At 38.3% G+C, this 22,198-nt stretch overlaps 1 protein-coding gene across 1 annotated transcript in view; it reads right to left on the bottom strand.

The window, feature by feature from the left end:
• Nucleotides 1-22,198, bottom strand: part of ADAMTS18 (ADAM metallopeptidase with thrombospondin type 1 motif 18) — a 228,689-nt gene that overhangs the window by 106,455 nt on the left and 100,036 nt on the right. Inside the window, exons 9-10 of the mRNA XM_069085865.1 lie at nt 17,123-17,260; nt 14,836-14,989 (exon numbers count right to left, since the gene is read on the bottom strand). Coding sequence (XP_068941966.1) covers nt 14,836-14,989; nt 17,123-17,260 — 292 coding nt within the window. The remainder of the gene's footprint in view (nt 1-14,835; nt 14,990-17,122; nt 17,261-22,198) is intronic.

Raw genomic sequence — 22,198 nt, 5'->3', positions numbered from 1 at the left:
CTATTGCCTCATTTCCCAGAGATATTTATTTTTTGGAGGGGGGAAGGTAAGGTGATTGGACTTAAGTGACTTGCCCAAGGCCATACAGCTAGTTAAGTCACTTGCCCAAGGTCACAAGCCAGTTAAGTGACTTGCCCAAGGTCACACAGCTACCATGTTTCCCCGATAATAAGACCTATCCCGAAAATAAGCCCTCCCCTTACTGTGTAAGATTCCTCTAAAATAAGCCCTCCCCCGAAAATAAGCCCTATTGAGACTGCTACTGTAGTGAAGGTGATCCCCTGTGCTACACGTTACATTACGGTACCCTCTGTATGCACCGTGTACCCCCCCCCCCCGGTGAAATGCACGCAGCGCTCTGAGCTGCATCCAATCAGAGCTGCAGCAGTGAGCGCGTCATCCTGTTCTTCCCCAGTGATTTGCTTATTGAATAAAGGTACATTTTTTTGTTCACATTTACCTGTTTATTAAAATTGCTGTCAATGTTCATTAAAATAAGCCCTCCCCTGAAAATAAGCCCTCTGGTGTTTTTCTGTCCAAAAAATTAATAAGATAGTGTCTTATTATCGGGGAAACACAGTAGTTAAGTGACTTGCCCAAGGTCAAAAGACAGCTAAGTGACTTGCTTAAGGTCACACAGTTATTTAAATGCCAAATATCTGAGGTGGAATTTGAACTCAGGTCCTCCTGACTGCAGGGTCAGGGGTTTATTCACTGTGCCACTTAGCTGCCCCTCCCAGAGATACTTTTGATCAAGGACAACCATAGAGCAGAGCCAACAGGCATCAGGAACTTGGTAAAACAATGAACACTTGTTGTCAACAACAACTATTTATTAAGCACTTGCTATGTGCCAGGCCCTGTGCTAAGCACTGGGGATACAGAGAAAGGTAAAAAAAATGGTCCCTGTTCTCAAGGAGCTTACAATCTAATGAGAGAAATAACCATGTACACACAAGATATATTTAGTGTAATGAGAAGGAAATCTCAAAGACGCTAGGCACAGCATGGGAGTGAAGTGGGGTGAAGTGGGGGGAAAGGACATACCAGGAAAGACCTCTTTCAGAAGATTAGATGTGAGCTGAATCTTGAAGGAAGCCAGGGAGGAAGAGAATCTAATTATATGGTACTTTAAGGTTTGAAAAGTGTTTTAAAAATATCATCTCATTTGATCCTCAAAACTATCCCATAGTACATACTATTATCAGCCCCATTTTACTGAAGAAGAAACTAAGGTTGGGAGAAGTCAAATGACTTGTCCAGGGTCAAACAACTAGCAATTACCTAAGGTAGGATTCAAACTCAAGTCTTCCTGACACCAAGTCCAGCACTCCATCCAGTATTCCACATTACTACTTGCTATCTACCAAAATACTAAGAAGTAATTTTAATTCTCAATCTCAAAAAAAATTAAAGTTACAAAAGCAATAAATATCATATATGTCATCTCTAGGGAAGATATAAAGATGCAAGAACATAAGTTTGAAAAGATCGTAGAACACAGAATGTTTTAGAAAGATCCTTAGATTTTTATCTATTCCAAACTCTCACTTTGTAGATGGGGGAATTGAGGCCATGGAAGGGAAATGTCTTGTCTAAAATTACATAACCAGTTAGAAAGTGTCTCTTGACTCTCATGTCGATGCCCTTTCTGCAGCTCTACCTGTTTTTATTTGTTTTATTATGTACATTTTTATTACTGAAACTTAAACACACAATAAGAAAAGAAAAAGAAACAAACTTAAATATTTAAACTTAGATAATATTAAATATTATATATTAAATAATTGAAACAAAATAAGTGGGGGAAGTATGTAATGTGAACAGCAGAATGTTAGAGGATTCAAAATATATAGTAACTAAATTTCCATTTCTAAAAAGCCTATGTATTAAAACCTACATGTTGTGTTGAAACTATACAGCTTTTCTTTGCTTCCTTGTTAGTTTTCTTTTGTTCTCTGCTGTGCACTTTTTGCTTTATTTTCCCCTTCTCCCTTCTGCCCCCCCCACTCCAAAGGCTACAATTAAGCATGAATAGATTTACATATAGATATATAGATGCACATATACACATATACATACATGCATATAGAGATATACTTTCCCTAACAAATTCTACTTCTGATCTTTGTTTTCATTTGTGCATATCTATTTCCTATCCCTCCTAACTCCTCCACTTTACTCCTACCTCACTACCTTATCCTCCTATTACCTAATCTACCCCCTCCAAGGATCCCTTCCTTAACCTCCCAAGGATCCCTACCTTATTTTCCCATTCCCATTAATCTAAACACCATTCTATACACCCCCCCTTTAACCTATCCCCTCACCTTCCCCTCTAGAGATCTGTCCCTTATCCTCTCCCCCACCCATATCCCCTTAGCATTTTATTTCTTTCTGAATTTCAAAGACTTTTATGGTCTTCTAGATATATATGTATCGTTCCCTCTTAAACCCATTCCTGAAGAAAGCAGGTTTCCAGAACTAACAGCCCTCCTCCCCCATCTAATTCCTCTATGTCAGTTCTTCCTCTAGCTCCTCATTTGTAGAAAATAATTACTCTTTTTAGCTGTTCGTAAACAATTTTACGTTTTAAAGTCATATCATACTCAGATCTAACCCAATCTTTCTTATGAACCTACTCAATTACTAATAACAATCTTAGACATACATTTTACATTTTACATACATAAAAGGTAAATAGTGTGTCCTTATCGAGTGCCTTGTAATTAGTCTTTGGTATGTACCTTATATTTCTTTTGGATCTTGTATGTCAAATCTATTAAATTTGGGGTTTGTTTTTGTTGTTTTCTTTTTTTAACAGAGTCCTGAAAGTCTGACAGTTCATTAAATATCCATTATTTTCATTCAAGATTATGCTTAGCCTTGATGAAATGATATTTTCAGGCAGAAACCATTCTTTTACTCTTCAATATATGGTGTTCCAAGACCTGCAGTCTTTTAGTGTTCCTGCTGCTATGTCTTGTGTGGTTTTAGTTGTGGTACTACCATATTTTAATTGTTTTTTTTTTCTTATTGCTTGTAACATTATATCCTTGAGCTGAGGGTTTTGGAATTTGACTATAATATTTCTATGGGTTTTCCTTATAGGATTTCTTTCAGGTGGTAACTGTTGGATTTTTTCTATTTCTACTTTCTCCTTTTGTTCTAATACTTCAGAATAATTTTCCTTGTATTATTGTATCAATATTCTTTTTTTGATCATAGTTTTCTGTAGTCAGTATAATAATAGAATCAGTAGTCTGATTATTCTAATGTTTTTTTTTCTTCTTGATCTGTTCTCCAGATCATTGAGTTTTTTCTTTTTTTTTCTTTTTGGAGGGGGGAAGGCAGGGAAATTGGGGTTTAAGTGACTTGCCCAAGGTCACATGGCTGGTAAGTGTTAAATGTCTGAGGCCAGATTTGAACTCTGGTCTTCCTGACTCCAGGGTCGGTGCTCTGTTCACTGCACCACCTAGCCACCCCTCATTTGTTTTTCTTATGAGATGTTTCACATTCTCTTCCATTTTTTCATTCTTTCTATTTTGTTTTATTATTTCTTGATCTCTTATAACTTTGCTGGCTCCCCTTGCCCAATTATGATTTTTCAAGGAGTCATTTTCTTCCTTAAGATTCTGCATCTCCTTTTCTAATTTATTGTTCTTTGAATTGTTCTTTTTAAAAAAGTTTTTCCTCAATTGCTCATTTGATTTTTAAATTCTTTGTTAAGTTCTTTTATGAATTCTTTTTGAGCAGGTGACCATTTGACATTACTCTTCAGGGTAGAAAAAGGTTTCTTTGCTTCAGTATCCTCCTCTGAAAATGAACCCCAGTCTTCTTTATTCCCAAAGTAACTCTCTATGGTTGTATTCTTTCTCCTCTGCCTGTGCATTAGTTTTTATAATCACCTCTAGTCCTGGTGTATGCCTCTGGCATCAGATCCCCCTTCAGTTCTCCCCTCTGGCTTGGAACTGGAAGCAAGACCTCCAGAATCCTGTAAGTTCCTACAGCCAGGGATATCTCCATCCCAATGCTCCTGCATTCACCAGGCATGTGTTGGTTCCTTCTTGCTTGGTGTCTCTGTGGCACAGTTGGGTCTGGCATTCCTTGTCAGCAGAGATTCCCTTGATCTTCCCTGGCTCAGATGCCCAACACCCCTCACTTTCCTGGAGGTAAAAGTTCCTGGTCTGGGGCCAAGGCAACCTCCCAAACCCACTAATTCCAGGGCTTACTGTTTAAGTGGACCTAGGACCTAGCTGGGAGGTGTTTACTTTTACAGATACCAAACTTCAACCTGGGACTTTTCTTCAGATCTTCTCCAATTGTCTCAGGAAGACTCCTGTTCTGCTTCCACTCTTATTTGTTTTTACTACTCACTATTTGCCCTGGGGAAGTAGTTCATCTCTCTTATGGGGGAAAATCTTGAGAACTTGGAATTTTCTGACCTACTCCACCACCTTCCCAGAATCCTTTTCTTTGTTGTGTTTTAATAATTAATCAAGGCTGCAATTCTGGGAGGATTTTGATGAAGCTTTCAAAGAAGTCATACTGCTAAAAAAAATCATCAGGGATAGAGAACAGGACGGCACTCTCAGAGTTATTAAGTTAAAATCTGAAGGTTTTGCCTTATTAATGTCATAAAACCAAGGCTTTACTAAGCATTTAAAAAATCATCCAGGTCCAGTTTCCCTAGTCCCTATCCCAAGGTGAAACTGATGGCACAGTGCCAAAGCAGCCAAGACTAAATGGGGCGGGACCATATGTAACAATGCTTTCTGAGTTAGTGAAGGGTCAGGGTCAGTGAAGGCAGGTTGAGCTAAGAGGCAAAGGTTGATTGCCAGCTTATTTGTGAAAGAGGGACAGCCAAAAAATCCATCTATAGGGAGCTGTGAAATCCAAAAGAGGAGGAAGAAGCAATAATCTGGACCAAGCAAAGGTTACAAAAGTCAGACACCAGATAGATCAAGGAAACAGATCTGAGCCAGTGTAAAAGGTTTCTCACAATCTTTCCCCATTTGGGAGTGAAAGTACCCACTGTGGGTTTTTTAAATGGAGTGTGGGAGGCTAGACAAACCTGATCATGTATTTCCTATTAAGCTGCTGCTGTGAATGGCTACTACTCTCTTCCACTGCAAAGAAGGTAGCTGCTGTTGGCAGATGGGATGGATGAGGAAACTGCCTATTGTTTCATGATACAGAACTGGTGCTAACAGTGAAGGTGATAACTTAATGTGGAGTGTCTGGTGAGAGTTATTGTCATGAATGAAGGAGTGAGATTCATAGAGGCTTGGCAATAAGCGTCATTGGTACTCATTTTATTGACCTGGCTCCTCTTCCTTTTGTGTATCTGAAGTGTGTATGTGGGTGTCCAGCAGTCTCCATGGTGACCTAGGTCATGTCTCATATTTCTACTGTGCCCCCTCATAGCATGACCCAGGAGAGTCAAGTGAAGATGAAGTTATGAAATAAAATCTAGCCTTATGTCGCTTCTCTAAACATCACCACCTAATGGTACCCATTTTCTCATGGTTTACATACCTCGATCACAGTAGGTGCTTGGAGATATCAAGTCACCCAAGAGTCATGAAATATTAGTGATTGAGAACCTTGGTATATAAATATTTCATAAATCATAGATTATTAGAGCTATAAGGGAATTCATTGGTCATTTTACAGACAGAGAAACTGAGACCCAGAGAAATCGCATAACATATGTAGGATCACACAGCTAATAAGAAGTAATATCAAGATTCAAATCCAGTTCTTCTGATTCCATGTTCCAGGCTTTCTATTACACTAGCCTGTTCATATCTGAAGGTTTTTAATATGTGGTTTAAGTATTCAGTTTATCTTAAAAGCACTGTATAAATGTGAGATTATAATTGTTGTTGTTCAATCATGGAGAGGAGAAAGGAGGAAGATCACCAGGATTATCAACTCACAAAAGAGCAGTAAGAGGAAAAATATCCTTCAGGAAGCTGAACATAATCATATCATACCAAGAACCCAAGCAAGATTATCCAAAGACCACCTATAAATTAAACTGGAAGGACAACAAACATGAAAAATGTAACAGATCTGTCAGCATTGCTACAACAAATTATTTTTATCCTTGATAAAAAGAACCATCACATTTGTATTCCTCCATATGCTAAATAAGAAAGTAGAAATGGCACAAAGAATATAAAGTCAGAAGGGGCAACAGATAAAGTGTACGCTGAAGAAAGGTGTGCCTGAGAAGACAATTTTTAAAAGCACTGAGAAATCAATTTTTGAGATATCTGAAAGAAGTAAAGATATCAAACAAGTGTAAAAAAAATCACAGAAAGTATTACTGTCCCCTGTCCCCAGCTATAGAACAAATTTATCATGGATCAATAACTTTTGACCCACATGAATACCTTCTAATTTCTATAACATCTTTATGAGAAGGACTTACACATATATTGAGTATCCTTGATGAAAATATAAGACAAAGCAGGTTTTTACAATCTAGCAAAATATTTTTTTCAGTAAGTGAAGTGAGTGAAAGATTTGAAGAATATGTACTCCAAATGTGCCTTTATTTTGTTTATTACAAAAATACTTAACTTACTAGAGCCAAGGATCTCCTCCAACCAGAACCCCCCATACATATGTCCTTTATCAAGACAAAGTGACAGCTTTGTTCATTGACATTCTAGTTATCCATATGAAACAAAGCATAAAAACCAACAAATCAGGAAGGATTTATTAAGTGCCTAATATGCACCAAGAAGCATGCTAGGTGCTAGGGATATAAAGACAAATATGAAATAGTCCCTCCTCTTAAGGTTTCATTCTATCAGGGAAGAAAACATGTAAATAAATAAGAATATATAAAAATAAGGTCATTTAGGGAGGAAGGGCACCAGGAGTCATGAAGGATCAAGAAAGACTTTATGTAGAAAGTCATGTTCAAGCGGAAGCTGGAAGAAAGTAAATGGCTCTAGGAGGAGGAGTTGAGGAAAAGGGGCATGAAATGGGGAATGACCAGTATAAAGACACAGAGACAAGAGATGGCGGCAAGAGAGAGAGGTCATATGTTAAAAACAACGAGAAGTCCAGTTTCTCCATAGTTTCTGGAATTGGAGTAATGTATAATGAGGTGGTAGGTTAGAGCCAGGTTTTGAAAGGTTTTATAAGCCAAAAAGAGAAATTTATATTTTGTCCTAGAAACAATTTATATTTTATTTATATTTTGTCCTAGGAGCAATAGTTTATTCAGTAGGGGAGCTATATGGTCAGACCTAGTCCCTAAGGATACTCAATGGCAGCTGAATGGAATGTGGATCAGAGGGGACAGAGGAAGGGAAACAATCAGTAGACAACTGCAATAGTCTTAGCTGGAAGGTGAGACTGAACAAGGGTGGTGACTACTTGAATAGATGTGAGAGATGGTTAGAGGTAGAAACAAGACTTGTCAACTGACTGGATATGTGGGATGAGGGAGAGTGAAAGACTGAGGATGTCTGAGATAGAAGGATAATGATGGGTTCAGATTTAAACAAGAGAAAAGAAAGGGCTGGGCTATATGTGGGGAACAGTATAGTGCTTTTAATTGTCCCAAGTAGCCACCTAAGACAAAAACTAAGCTTTTTGTTACCAAAAATTTTCCAGTAATGTAGTATGACTGTGAGTATAGAATACTATAGTATGCTAGGAATTTACCCAGAGGGCAATGAGCAGGCATAAGGTGGCCATAAGTATTTTGGAACATATCACAATGACTTGCATGAAAGCAGTGTCATAAAGGATATCATCCAGGAAATGTACCTGAAAAGAAGATGTACTGTTCATGTAGCAACACTGAGCAATCATAATGATAACAGTCCCAAGTACTACACTGGCATTCATAGAATATAAAAAGACCTAAAGAAAGACCTCTAGTGCATCATGCAGAATTTATACAAGGAAACATGGACAAGATGTATATTGGTTGAAGTGACAAAAAGGTGGATTTTTTATTTGCAGCATTGGAAGTAGTACCCATATTAACATGGTCAAAGATTCAGTTGAAATATAGAAATATTATCACTATCATTACCATTATCACTCTCATTATTTTCCCAGGGTAGTCCAAAAAGAAAAAGGTAGTACAAAGATAAGAGGTCATGCTTTCAGTCAGTCAGTCAACAGTTATTAGACTTCATTGTTAGCATTGTTAGAGAAGCAATCAGAACCATGGCCAATGATTGTGGTAACCCTGGTTCAGTACTAAGCTACCTGATTCAGTACTAAGTAAACCAAGTCAAAGCCCTAGGGATCCTGGATTGAATTTTGTTATCAACATAGGTGGTAGTTGGGGTGGCTTCTCTGAGGATACTTAAAAAGGAGTATAAATGACTACTGGTCCTGGTTGTTTTAACTAAGGTCCCTGATTTTCTCGTCTTTAGGTAAAATGGTATTGATTGTCCACAGAATGGAGAACCTGGTTGAAAACCCAACATGTGGAAAACCCATAATTTGGATTTTCTGGGGAAAATTATTTCTGGCATGGGGATATGTTTGGGTCATGTCTCTGATATACTGACAAGTAAGGAACAACTAGGGAAAGACATATGTCTCTGTGTCCCTTCTCCAGATGTCTGCTCTTGTGGCGGCAATTGGCATTGTCCCCTGTGGTGAGAGGTAAAAGTTCCAGCAAGATCTGAGTCTGGTGAGAAGGCCTTCAAGATGCAGCTTTGACTACTTTTCTAAGACTGCTTTATTACCCCATGGTAATGTCACAATTCTATGTTCATATCATAGAAACCGCATCATCTTCTTTATCTGTCATTTTAGCAGACCTAGTGTAAGTGGTTCACAAACTACTCAAGGAGTCAATACAGAAACAGCAGGCTGGGACATGGGCATCCTATGCTTGGAGACAGTATCTTTGGTTTATGTAACCTAAATTTATGGATCTAAATAATTATTTGGGGTACAGGAAGAAAGGATAGACTCAGAAGCTGGAAACACAAAGCCTTCTTCCAAGGAAGAGAGGTAATGGATTACAAGCAAAGAAACTTGCCTACATAACCAGATAAGATTGATGTGATTTTGCATAAGTGTTTTTGTTATAATGGAGGGCTCTACCAGGGGTGGTTACTGGAAAGTGACCATGGTTAAAAAAAAGTATCAGTAAAACATTAATTTTTAAAATAAAAAAAAAAACCCTATATTCTATGAGGGTAAGGAGAAATTGCTCAGTTGATGCCACTGAAGGGAGGGAGTGTCAATCAGACATTATAGTAATTTATGGGGTAGCAAAACTGGGCTAACTAGAGTCCATGTTTCCATTGTGACAGCTGACCATCTATACACTTGACGACCTTGAGTCTCAGCTTCCTAATATGCAAAATGAGGACAATTGTGCCTGGAGCTTTTACTTTATTGAGTTTTTGAGGATCAAATGAGGGAATTTATGTAAATCATATGTAAATTTCAGTAACTAGATGATAGGTACTTACTATTTGTTAACTGAACTTAATATACTTATTGGGGGCGGCCAGGTGGCTCAGTGAGTAAGAGTGCTGGCCCCAGAGTTGGGAGACCTGGGATTGGTTCCGGGCTCAGATACTTAACACCCACACAAAATAACTGGCCATGTAACCTTGAGCAAGTTACTTAACCTCAATTGCTTAGGGGCAGCCAGGTGGAACAGTGAGTAACAGTGCCAGCCCCAGAGTCGGGAGACCTGGGATCAGTTCCAGCCTCAGATACTTGGCACCCACACAAAAATAATTGGCCGCGTAACCTTGAGCAAGTTACTTAACTCTGATTGCTTTAATATATATATATATATATATATATATATATATATATATATATACATACATACATACATATATATATATGTAGATATACTTATTGGAAAGTGAAACAAGTTTTTTCTCAACTCAACTGCTGAGCATTTTGCATTTGTCTAGCTATTAGTTTTAATGTATCCAAAGAACTTACTGAGTTTAAATGAGTTTAAGTGGCAAGATTTAATTTCAATTCAATTCAGCAATTATTTACTAAACACCTACCAGGTATAGAGCACTAGGAATGATGCTGGTAGAACATTCTGGTAATGATGTTCTATAAGCGAGTTGAGATGCAGGTCTGGAACTCAGAAGAAAAGTCAGAACTATTGATACAAATTTTATAGTCATCCTTTTGTGGGGGGTGAGGAATAGTGAACTTATGGGAGGGAGGGAGATAGCCTAGGGAGAGAATGGAAAGAAAGAAAAGACCAAGTTCCCCCAAAACAGACTTTTGGGGAATATTGACCTAAAGGGGTCATGAATTGAACAAAGAATCAGGATGGATAGGAACATTAATGTGTTGTTAGTGGGGCTGTGAATCAATACAACCATTTTGCAAAGCAATTTGGAATTATGCAAATGTATATATCAGAGATTCTACAATTAAGTTTATATAACAAAAAGACCATTGATAAGAAGCCCCTGTATACAACAAAATAATTATGGCAGCACTTTTTGTGGTACAAAATATTTGGAAGCAAAATTGATGCCTGTTGATTGGGGAATGACTAAACAAACTGTGGTACATAAATGTAATAGAATACTACTATGCTATAAAAAAATGATGACTATAATGAATACAGAGAAGAATGGAAATATTTATTATAATCTGATACAAAGTGAGGAAGACCCTAGAAAACAATATACATAAAGACTATAACAGGAAAATGGAAAAGACAACCACAAAATAATAAAAAATCAATGTTGCAAAATTACAACAAAGCATGACCCCAAAGAAAAGATATGAACATCCCCAACCCACTCCTTTGCAGAGATAGACACCACAATGTGGTATACTGCATATATTTTCAGACTTTTTTAGTATGTTGGTTAGCTTTTCTGATTTTTGTTTTTTCCTCTTCTTTTTTTTCCTTTAAAAAAATAACACCTGTTATAAGAGCTGGCTTTTTAAGAGGGAGGAGGGGAATGGATACTGGAAGAAATACAAAAGATATCAATAAAAGTTTAAAAAGGCGGGGTAGGGGGTGGATCATAGAGCTAAAACTACAAGGGACATTAAGGGTCTTTTAGTACAACTCCCTCACTTTATAAATAAGGAAACTGAGACAGAGACATAAAATGGTTTGTCCAATGTCAAAAGGTAATAAGTATCAATAAGAGCTAAGATTCAAAGTCCTTTAACTTCAAATTCAGTGTTCTTTCCACTTCACTAAGATGAAGACTCAGAAAGAATAGTAAGAAAGGTCAACCAGGAGGGTATGGTATCTCTGAATTTAATGAAAAAGATAGCACATAGTATTCAACAATATGCATATTCAACAATGCCAAAAACTTTAAAAAGGTCAAAGAGAATGAAGTCTGAATAAAGACTGTCAAATGTGATGAGGAGGACATTGGTGATCTAAAGAGAATTCTATAGAGCACTGGATGGCAAAAATTCAACTGCAAGAGACTGAGGAGTGAGTAGGTGGTGAGGAAATGGAAGTTTTGGGTATGGACAATTTTTGAAGAGATTTAGTAGTGAAGAGAAAGATGGATGGAGTAGAAGAGTGTAAAAGTAATGAAATTTGAAGTTCCTTTTGTATTGATAAGCTGAGAGGTACATAGCACTTAGTAATTAATCAAGCCTCTGTTAAAGGAACAGAAGGTATGAACCCCTGTTGCTGACATAACAGGAAGGGGTTGGCTGAAACAGGAAGGAGTTAATGCCATGTGTATATAAGAAGAAGTTCCCGCTGGGTCAGACAGATCTTCTTGGAGCAAGCTTTGTGGAGGCAGAAGCTGCTGCTTTTGCCATGGAGGCTGAAAAGGAAAGGCCATCCAGGCTAAAAAGAATGATTTTGATTTTGGGAACCTGGATGAAATGATTTTGATTCTGGGAACCAGCTGGAGCTTTTGCTGAGGAGCTGCTGAGTCTGAGGGCCAGCCAGAGCTGCCTCAGACTGAGGAAGCATGACTGTGATGCTGGTACTTTGTATGAACCTGTTTGTGGCTTTGTTAATCTTTAACTTTCTCAGAAGAGAGACTGTGAAGGATTTAAGGTGGACTGGATGTTGTGAGCTTCAGGATGGAATAGGAAGAGCTCAGAGAGCTGGACAAGGACCTAGGAGCTGTCTGCCTTTGAACCCAGGTGACAGTTTAGTGAATCCAGGTACGACCTGGGACAATGGAAAGGAATCCAGGGAATCTGAGAGAGCACCCCCAGTGAAACTGAAAGAAGACTTTACTTGGATACTGTGTACTGACTGAGAAACTGTAATTTACTAGTGACCTAGGGGTAGAGGGCTTGTATATTTTCTGATGACTGAATAGTGAATGATAATTGAATAGTGACTAATTTTTAAGTCAGTGTGCCCCATGAGTGGAGAACTTTAACTTTGTACTTTGTGTCCCTTCAGAAGGTAAACCTCCTTAAAGATGATTGAATGATTGAGATGATTGAATGATTGAGTTACTAAATGATTGTTCTTTGTTCAAAACTTTGTGACCACTGTGGTGAGAACTATGTGGCCATTTTAGTGATAAGATGTTGTGAATACTATATTTTGATTCTCTGTGATAAGTTGTAACATTGTGAATGCTGTGCCTTGATTTACTGTGAATGTTCTGCTCTGATTTTTTTATTGAATAAATAGTGTTCACTATACTATGTAATCAGAACCTTAAATCTGTTCATAGTAGCATTCTTCTGGAAAGTTGCTTGTGCTTGGCTTTACAAAGAGTCAAAGGGAAGCATCTTTTATTTTAAGCTAAATTAAGATTGAAGATACCTGAGCATATCTGTAGGCATATGGGAATGATCTGAGATGCACAGGGGGGAAAGGAGATATTTCTACCTCATGCGTCAGTTGATACAGTTCATCAAACTGAAAGAAAAATAGCAACTGGTAAATTTTTGCATTGGAAACTTTGTTGTGGTGAAGAGTGCTAGGTTTAGGGTCTGAAGACTTGGGTTTGAATCTCAGCTCTTCCACTGATCTCAGCTGTGTGACTTTGAACAAGTTATTTAACCCAGAGTTGGCACTGAGTAGGCAAAGGAAGCAACCATAATACCTAAGAGGGAGCAACAAGGAAAACCCTTCAGTATGATTTGTACCTTCCCATCTTACTGTCAGATGATTCTGCTCTCTCTAGCACATGGGTATTTATTTGGTAATGCCAAGTTGTATGTGTTAAAGTAAAAGCTCAAAGACTTAATTTCTTCCATGTGTACTAAAATTCATATGACCTCCCCATTCCCTTTATCTCAGTACTATTCTATAATCTTGGAACCAGCAGGAATGGGCTCCAACAGTGTATCCCTAAGGTGTTCCCTGACCAAATGAGTTTGGTAAACGATGCTCTAGATCAATGCTTCTTAAACTGTGGGTTGTGATCCCACAGTTCAAGAAATGCTAAAGAGGACACAAGTAAAAAAAATTTAAGAAGCCCTGCTCTAGATCATCTTGAGAACAGACAGTATCTGCTTGCTGAAGGCTACCTGTCTAACAGGACTCAGTGGTGTAATGAGAATATGGGATCTGGAGTCAAAAGACTTGGATTCAAATCCTTTTGATCGTTTTTACATGTTACATGACCTTAACCAAGTCACTTTTTCTGAAACCCATCACACACATAGTTTGGGTGTAACCTCTAACTACACATTATTTTGGAAGATATAGTTTCTTTACAATAGAAAAACAAATGAATAAAAGAGAAAAAAAGCATTTGTTAAATCTGTGCCAGCACTGTGCTTAGGTTCCTGACATTGGTATAACACATAATCTTTAGAGTTCATCATCCCTTTTATTCTCACAATAGCCCTGTGAGTTAGGCAGGCAGGTGCTGTTAATTCCAATTTACTGAGGAAGAAACAGATGAAGAGATGTTATCATACCTAGGACAAGGCATTCGTGTACCCTAAAGTTTGGAAATGATCCATACCCACCCTCTGAACTATGTGTTGTGTCCCTTTTAGTAGACCACGCTGCTGAAGCACACAACCCCATAGTTCCTATTTTTAAAGTGCCTTATGGATTACAAAATGCTTTCCTCACTCTACTCTTTAAAATTGGGCAGTACAAATATCATTATTCCCATTTTAGAAGAAGAAATTGAGGCTTGGACAGGGGAACTGACTAATTGAATTGAATAACGATTAATCTAATCCTTGTCAAGTGTCAGATCCATCTACTTTTTACCAGAAATGGAGAAAGAGGTTAAGAATCATAAATTGGCTGGGACATGATGGTTCTTGCCTATCATGTGGTTCCAGCTCCCAGGGAAGCTTGAGGCCATTGTTTCTCTGGCACTCAGTAGTTCTGAATGGACTAATCTTATCAGTGTATATGCTAAGTCTGGCATCTAAATGGTCATCCTTCAGGAGCTGGGGGCTGAGGATGGGGCTACCAGGACAGGAAAGCTAGTACAGGTCAGAAACCAATGCCAATCATTGGTGGGATCAGGCCCATGAGTAGGCCCTGAACTTTCAGCCTGGGTGAGATAGGGAAACCAAGCTTTTAAAAAAAAAAAAGAATCATGAAGTGAGTTGCCCAAGGACACACAGCTAGTAATTAGCAGGCTCAGGATAAAAGTTCATGTTCTCTGGCTCCAAATCCAAAATTTTTCTTATTCAGCTTTTTGCCAAAGCTTTTCCCTGAGGAAAGATCATGGTGGTCCATTAGACCAACTTATTTTATGGATAATGACTGAGACAGCTTCATTATTACACCAGACACAAGGTGCTGACGTGACTTCAGCACACCCAATCTCTGTCAAGCTGTGATAGGCACATCATGAACAAGCCCCTTCAGAATCACAACACAAGCTTGAAAAGGTGCCCTTCCTCTACTCCCTCCTTGCCTACCTTCACAAAACTGAGGCTGCAAAGTTTGGCTTTTGCTCCAAATTGCCACTTGCACTGAACATCTGCATCATAGATCTGCCCCGGGAGCATGTCCGGGTATTTATATTGTCCTGTTTGCTTTGGTTCGTCAACCAGGCAAGAGGCCTGGGCTGTGCTGGAGGAAAAACAGATGTACATTAGGCATTGCATCTAGTTTGGGATTTTTACATTAGAAAAAAAAAGCCCACACACACTCTACTCATACACTTGTGCAACAATTACTTCACCATTTCAGAGCATGTGAATCTCATCTATGTGAATACACCTTCCAAAGATACATATCATAAATCAACCACTTTGCTCCTTATCATGAGTGTCCCTTATCCCGTGTCCTTTAATAAATCCTTTATTGAGAATTCATTCCATGTGTTTGGGGACATCCCTTAGATCCCTTGACACAATGTGGATACCCAAAGAAAAATGTAGCCTGTCTCTGTTATCTCATGTGGGTTCCTATGTATGACTACACTGTAGCCTTCTCAGCCATCCATCTTTCTTTAACAGTAGGGGTGGGAAAGACTGAAGCCACAGTGGGTGGGGGGGCAACAAAAAATAGACCAGTAATTCCCAAACTATGCTCTGTAGAACTTTGTTATTCTTATTAAAGTGAATAGAGAATCTGAAAGGGAACATTTCAATGCTAGCAGTATTCTTCACAGTAGAAAATTAAATGTGAAATTATCCAGGCATAGAATTAAAATTCATAGGATTTAGGGTAGGAAGGGTCCTTAAGGATTGTCTAGTAGAGAGATGCCATACTCCCAGTGGAAGGCTGGTAGTACTCCCAAGTGAAGCCCCAAACATATTAAAATGTAAGATCCATTTCTATTTGAGTTTCAAGGATCAACGGTCTAGTGCAGCATCTTAATGTTATAGCTGAGGAAACTAAAGCCCAGAGAGGAAGTGACTTGCCCATGGTCATACAGGTAAACAGTAGCAGAACACTTGAATGAACACTGCTGTAGGTCCATGTAATGGAGACAAGTCTCACTCTGTCTCCCTATAACTGTGTTTATACTTTCCAAAAAGCCTCTATCTACATCAATTCTCATACAAATACAACAAAACTGGTAAACTGGAATGTCCCCATAGATTACTGAAGCTGAAAGGCTTCATAAACATAAGATTTTAGCACAGATAAGCATGTTTAAAAGCTTCGATAACTGACCTGTATTCCAATGTGTTTCATATGATTAGGCTCTTCCCTGTTTCTGATTATGATTCTAGTGTTTGAATTCAGCTCAATGATTCGAGGTCTCATCTTTGCTGGTGAAGCAGTATATTACAGTGTTCAGAGTGCTGGGCTTGGCATTAGAAAACTAAGGTTCAGATTTGACCTTTGATATCTGTGTGACTATGGGTATCATTTAATGTGATGTGCCTCAAACAATTTCCTGAGGATTATCTACTAAATCATAATTGCGTTCTACTCTACATTGGTGAAAGGAATTTCCACACCATGAAATACCAAATCACAGATCCTGAACTCTTTATATATTAACTCTCTATCCACTTTTATCTTCAGAGAATCCTCCAAGGCTTAAAAAAAGATCAGTTTTCCCTCTTTATATAGTATATTTCCACCCACTTTTGTACACAGAGAATCCTCCAAGGCAAAATGTAGGCAGGTTTAGAAGCCTGTCTTGATTGAAATGATAACCAACAAGACAGATGACCCATTGAGTTAAATGATCACTTCAGTTCTTGCCTTCCTCTTTTTCCTATTCTTTGACACACAATTGACCCAACTGATGCTTTGTTTGTTGTTAGGGGCAGGGAGTGGTGGGGGAGGGGAACCAGATAGTAACAACCAAGAAGAGAAGTAGTTCTCCTTTGGTACAAACCAGGAGAACGTGTCTACCCTAAGAGGCACCACACTATATAGAGATGAGTGCTGGTCTCAGAGTTAGATCTAGGTTCATATACTGGCTTTGCCACTGATTCATTGAGTAGCCATGGGCAAATCACTTAACCTTTCTTGAGTCTCAGTTCCCTCATCTATATATTGGAGACAATATTGGACAAGCCATTGAACCCAATGCTGAGACTAAGAATTGGCACCTACTCACCTATATCAGAAGGCTGAGGAAGTCACTGAGCTAATTGTCACTGTCAGTGGCTCACCATTCAACAAGGCAGCTGGGGCCATCTTTTGTGAACATTGGCCTCCACCCTATTTATCACTGCTTACAACACTACCCAGAGAAGAATTCTATTAGACAGTCTCCTTGGTTTCTTCTGGCCATACCTGAGGAACTTGGTGAGATATTGCCTACTGCAAGAGGACCAAGAGAACACCCCATTGTTTCCAGTTAGAGTGGGGGACATGATGTTGCCTTCAGTCTTTCTGCATGGATTCCCTTCTCCATCATGAATCATGCCAAAACTGAAAAATAAGGATTTTAATGATAAAATGTTTGTTGCTCAATCTCCCTATTTATCAGTTATGAATAATTAATAGGTATCCACATAGAATATCCAAGAATCAAAATGGAAGAAAAGAAAAGACAAGTTATCATTTAATAGAAAGGTGTTACATAGGCATAGACAGCTGCCACTTATTTTCTGTGTAATTTTGGTGAAATTCCTTGCCCTCTTTGAACCTGTTTCCCCATCTGCTAAATAAGGGTTTTAGACTAGATCAGGGGTTCTTAACCTGGGATCCACAGACCAATGGATGTGTGAAGAGATTTCAGGGAGCCCATGAACTTAGAAGGAAAAAATTATGTCTTTATTTCAATATAACTGTTTTTCTTTATGTGTCTTATGCATTTAAAAACATTATTCTGAGAAGGGGTCCATAGGTTTCACCAGATTGACAAATGGGTCTGTGATATAAATAATAGATTAAGAAGCCCTTGGACTAGGTGATCTGTGTCAAAGGGCCCTTTCATTTCTAACATTCCATGTTCTACAGTTTAAGGCCCCTTCTTGATCTAATATTCTAAGCCTTTGTTCTAAGGTCACTTACAACCAATCAATCAAGTATTTTAAAGCATACAAATATAATGAATGTAACAATCCATCCAACACTCAGTGTATTATGTCCTAAGGGCACTGACAAATCTGGCATACTAGGTTCCACATCCTAAGGGTCCTTCCAGCTAGACATACTATGTTACATGTTCTAATAATTCATGTACTGAGCTTCTTTTTAGTTTCAAGAGTCTCTGAATCTGTGAAGGTTTTTTTATATTATGTTGGAACAGTAGAAGAAATGAAATATTTTTTCCTACATATTCAACTTAATTCAATAAACTCATATTAGATGCCTAATGCATGAAGGCCACTCTAGCTGGTACTGAGAAGAGGTGGAGGGGGTGTGGCACAAAGATGACATGTGGCAGTTCCAGTACTCATAAAAAGTTTATATTCTATCTGTACAATGTACTTTTATACTCCAAAACCTAGAAGAAACCTATGATTTCATCCATGTGAGTACTCCCTTCATGGGTATATTCTACCTTAGTAGAAAATCTTCATGAGTTACTGTGGCCAAAATAATCTTGATGCAGTGACTCAAGCTCAAGGTGATGAAGCTTAGCTAGGTTGGTCCTTGGATGATGGACACCTATCTCCAGGGCCACCATTTGAAGCCTTTACAGCTTGGAAAAGTCAAGTGCTTGAATTCCCTTGGCATAGCCTTGGAGAGTCTAAGGTCCCCTTCACACCACTATAAAGCCTCAGAGGAGGACAGGGTGGAGGCATACCAACCATCATAATAAAAAATGAAATGTGGTACAATGCGGTCCAATAATGAGGTATGGTCCTAAAGGGGGGCTTTGAAAAATGTAAGTAGGGAGAGAGAGATCAATAAATCTGAATAATTACTACACAGAACTCTATACAGCTAAAACTAAATGAAAAGAGAAGATAAAACTTATCCAAATAAGAAAACAGGTTATCCTAGGGTTCGTTATGGATATTCAGGACTGCGTTGCTAAGGACAACAACGACTAATCCCTTCTGCTTTCTATTTTCTATTGAGAAGGAGTAGCGGATGGTTATAGAAAAAATTTCCTAAATAATAACAATAAATTACCTTTCTATAACACTAACGATATTCAGTCCCCCAAATGGTAGCCGCTGAACCCATAAAAATTCATGGACAGATTGTCTAAAACTGAAAAAAGTTGCCTCTGCACATAATTAGTTCTTTCACTACCCAAAGGGTTTTAAAGAAGAGGCTAGATGACCCTTTGTGAGGGATATTTTAAGTGAAATTCATAACTTAGATTGGAGTCAGACTAGATGGTCTCTTCTAGCTCTTTTGAATCACTCCATAATTTTAATATTATCTTGTTCATTTTCACTATCACTTTGCAATATGTCCACAAGTTTTACAAATTAAGAAACTGGGAATAATGGAGGTTGACAGAGAATCATAAAATGTTGGAGCTGGAAGGTGTCAGAACTGTTGACACATCCAACCTTCTCCTTTCACAGATGAAGAAATTGGGGCCCAGAAAAGGAAAGTGATTTTCCCAAAATGACAGTTAGTCATCAGAGATTCAAAGCCAAGTAAGAGGATTATAGTATTATAAAATGTTGAAACTGAAAGACCTTGGAGATGATCCAATTCAGCCCCCACATTTTATAGGCAAGAAAACTGAAACCAAAGAAAAGTTTCATGACTTGGCCAAGGTCATGAAAGCAGCAAGTAGCAGAGATGGCACTAAAATTCAGTTTATTTGCCTGAAAATCCAGGCCTTTTTCTACTGTATTACTTCTCCTCACTCATGAAATGCTGCCCATCACAGATCCTGGGGGATACTGGGCAACATTACCAACCTTCCCCCGCCCCATGACTCAAACGCTTGATTGCTAAGACACAAGATGAGCCCTACCCTGGGCCATTTTGATGTTGCTCCTCTGAGATTCAGATGAGGAAAATAATGGACCATGACATAAGGAGTTATAGACGCTGCAAGAAATTGATCAAAAGGAACTCGAGGATGACATTCTCTATTGAGGAAAGGGGAGAACTGATGATTAATCTAATACGTTCAGATTGGGCAGCTAGTCATTCTGGAGCTTGGGGGAATGTCAGAGTTTATTTCTTTTTGTCCAGAAAAAGAGTCTAGTTGATAATTCATTAATTTATCTCAATAAATAATAATAGCTGGCATTTGCATAGTGTTTTTAAGGTTTGCAAATAGCTGCACATAAATTATTTCATTCAATCCTGACAAGAACACTGTGAGGCATTATGAACATATTAAATTCACATATCTATAACAAAATCACAACATTTCCAACCTGAGAAGATCTCATAGATATCTAAACAAACCCCACCTAATCAGAAATCCCCAAATCTTTTCCTCCTCCAAACTTCTGTTTCTATTGACACCACCACCATCCTTCCAGACATCAAGGTTCGTGACTTTGGAACCATCATGTACATCCAGTACATTTCCCCTTTCCCCTGATGTCTAATCAACTGACAGGTCTCATCAATTCTACCTCTACAACATTCTTAGCTCTATTCTCTTCTCTCCGGTAACATGACCACTACCCTAGTATTCAGGTCCTTATCATATTTTGCCTGTAGTGTGGCTATAGCCTCCTACATGATGTCTTAGCTTCTAATTCCTCCCCTTTCCAATCTTTCTTCCATATAGCTGCCAAAATAATCTTCCTAAGACCAAGGTCTGACAGTATCACTCATCTACTCTAAAACTATCTATGGCTGTCTCTTGCCTCTAGAATTAAATAATGTAATAGAAATTCTTTAACTTGACATTTAATATCCACCAATTTTGTTCTTACCTGCCCTTAACGCCTTATTCCATACTATGTTCCAGAAAAAAAATTAGACTATCTGTTGTCTGAATTCAACAATTTATATCTCACTTCCATGCATGGGCACAAATCATTTTCCATACCTGGGGTGCATTTCTTTCTTAACTCTATCTCTCAGAATCTGTCACCTTCTGTAGGAAATTTTGTCTGACCTTTACCTACACACAGATTTAATATTTCCCTCATCAATTTGCTTTTATGCTGATGTACATAACGTATGCAGTATTTACACAGCAGATGTTATATCACACACACACATATCCTGGCTCTAAATAATAAGCTCCCTAAAGATAAGGACATTCATTTTTATTCTCATATCGATAGTACCCAGAACAAAGCCTTCTAGTAGGCATCTAATAAGTGTTTGCTGAATTGAATCCCTGATAAGGAATTGTCTAGTGACATCTTGTATGTGCCATGGTTAGAGAACTGTTCTTGGAATTAGGAAGAATTGGGTTCTAATACTACCTTTGATATTTGCTAACTAGGCAAACCTGGGCAGGCCATTGGACCTCTCTGAGATTCAGTATTCTAATCGGTAGAATGGGGGCAATAATAGCACCTCTCTCACAGGATTATTGCAAGGACCAAATGAGATAACATGTAAAGTTCTTTGAAAATCTCAAAGTGCTATATAAATGCTGTTACTATTAGAATCTGCTAGAAACCTTCCAATGATAGAGAACTAACTCCTCAGGAACTCAGTCTGGAGAAAGCCAATTCCAATCCATGGAATGAAGGATGTCATAGCTGGTTCTATTCTAAGGCACTTTGATATGGTCTTTTAGACAGATAATTGTTAAACAGTTTTTCCCCATATCAAACTGAATTCTGCATCTTCAGCTTCCAACATTTTTTCATCTGGGGTCAAGAAGGACCAGCTGAATCCCTGTTTCACAGCCTATCCTCCTATTTAATTTTATTTAAGTTGTCAACACCTTCAGACTGTAGCATGCTGTAAGGCAGAATAGTGCCAAGGAGAGAGCTTTGGACTTAATGCCAGGAGGCCTGGATTCAACACCTCTCTCCCTGTATAACCCATGACAAGTGAGTTTTCCCTCTCTAAGATTGTTTCCTTCTTTGTAAAGGTGGGGATAATAATTCTTGTTTTTCTCCTTTTTGGAGGGCAATTGGGGTTAAGTGACTTGCCCAAGGTCACATGGCTAGTTTTTGTGTTGTGTCTAAGGCTGAATCCGAACCCAGGTCCTCCTGATTCCAGGGCCAGTGCTCTATTCACTGCACCACCTAGCTGTCCCAGGGGATAATAATTCTTACACCCTTTGCATCACAGGGCTATTGAGAGGAAAATATTTTATAGTCTACAAAGTGACAAAGAACTGGAGATGTTATTATTCAAAATTAAAAATTTTGAATTTTTCAATTGATTTTCACTTTTCAATTGAATTTTTCAGATTCCTCAAAAAGAAGAAATTGTGTGTAACCTTGGGCAAATAACTTAACCCCAATTGCTTTTAAAGAAGAAGAAGAAGAAGAAGAAGAAGAAGAAGAAGAAGAAGAAGAA

Source organism: Petaurus breviceps, unplaced genomic scaffold (genome assembly GCF_028583685.1).
Source record: "Petaurus breviceps papuanus isolate PSGF00001 unplaced genomic scaffold, PetGlider_PUasm1.0 176, whole genome shotgun sequence".
NCBI lineage: Eukaryota > Metazoa > Chordata > Mammalia > Diprotodontia > Petauridae > Petaurus > Petaurus breviceps.
This window is presented reverse-complemented; position numbering and strand designations above follow the sequence as displayed.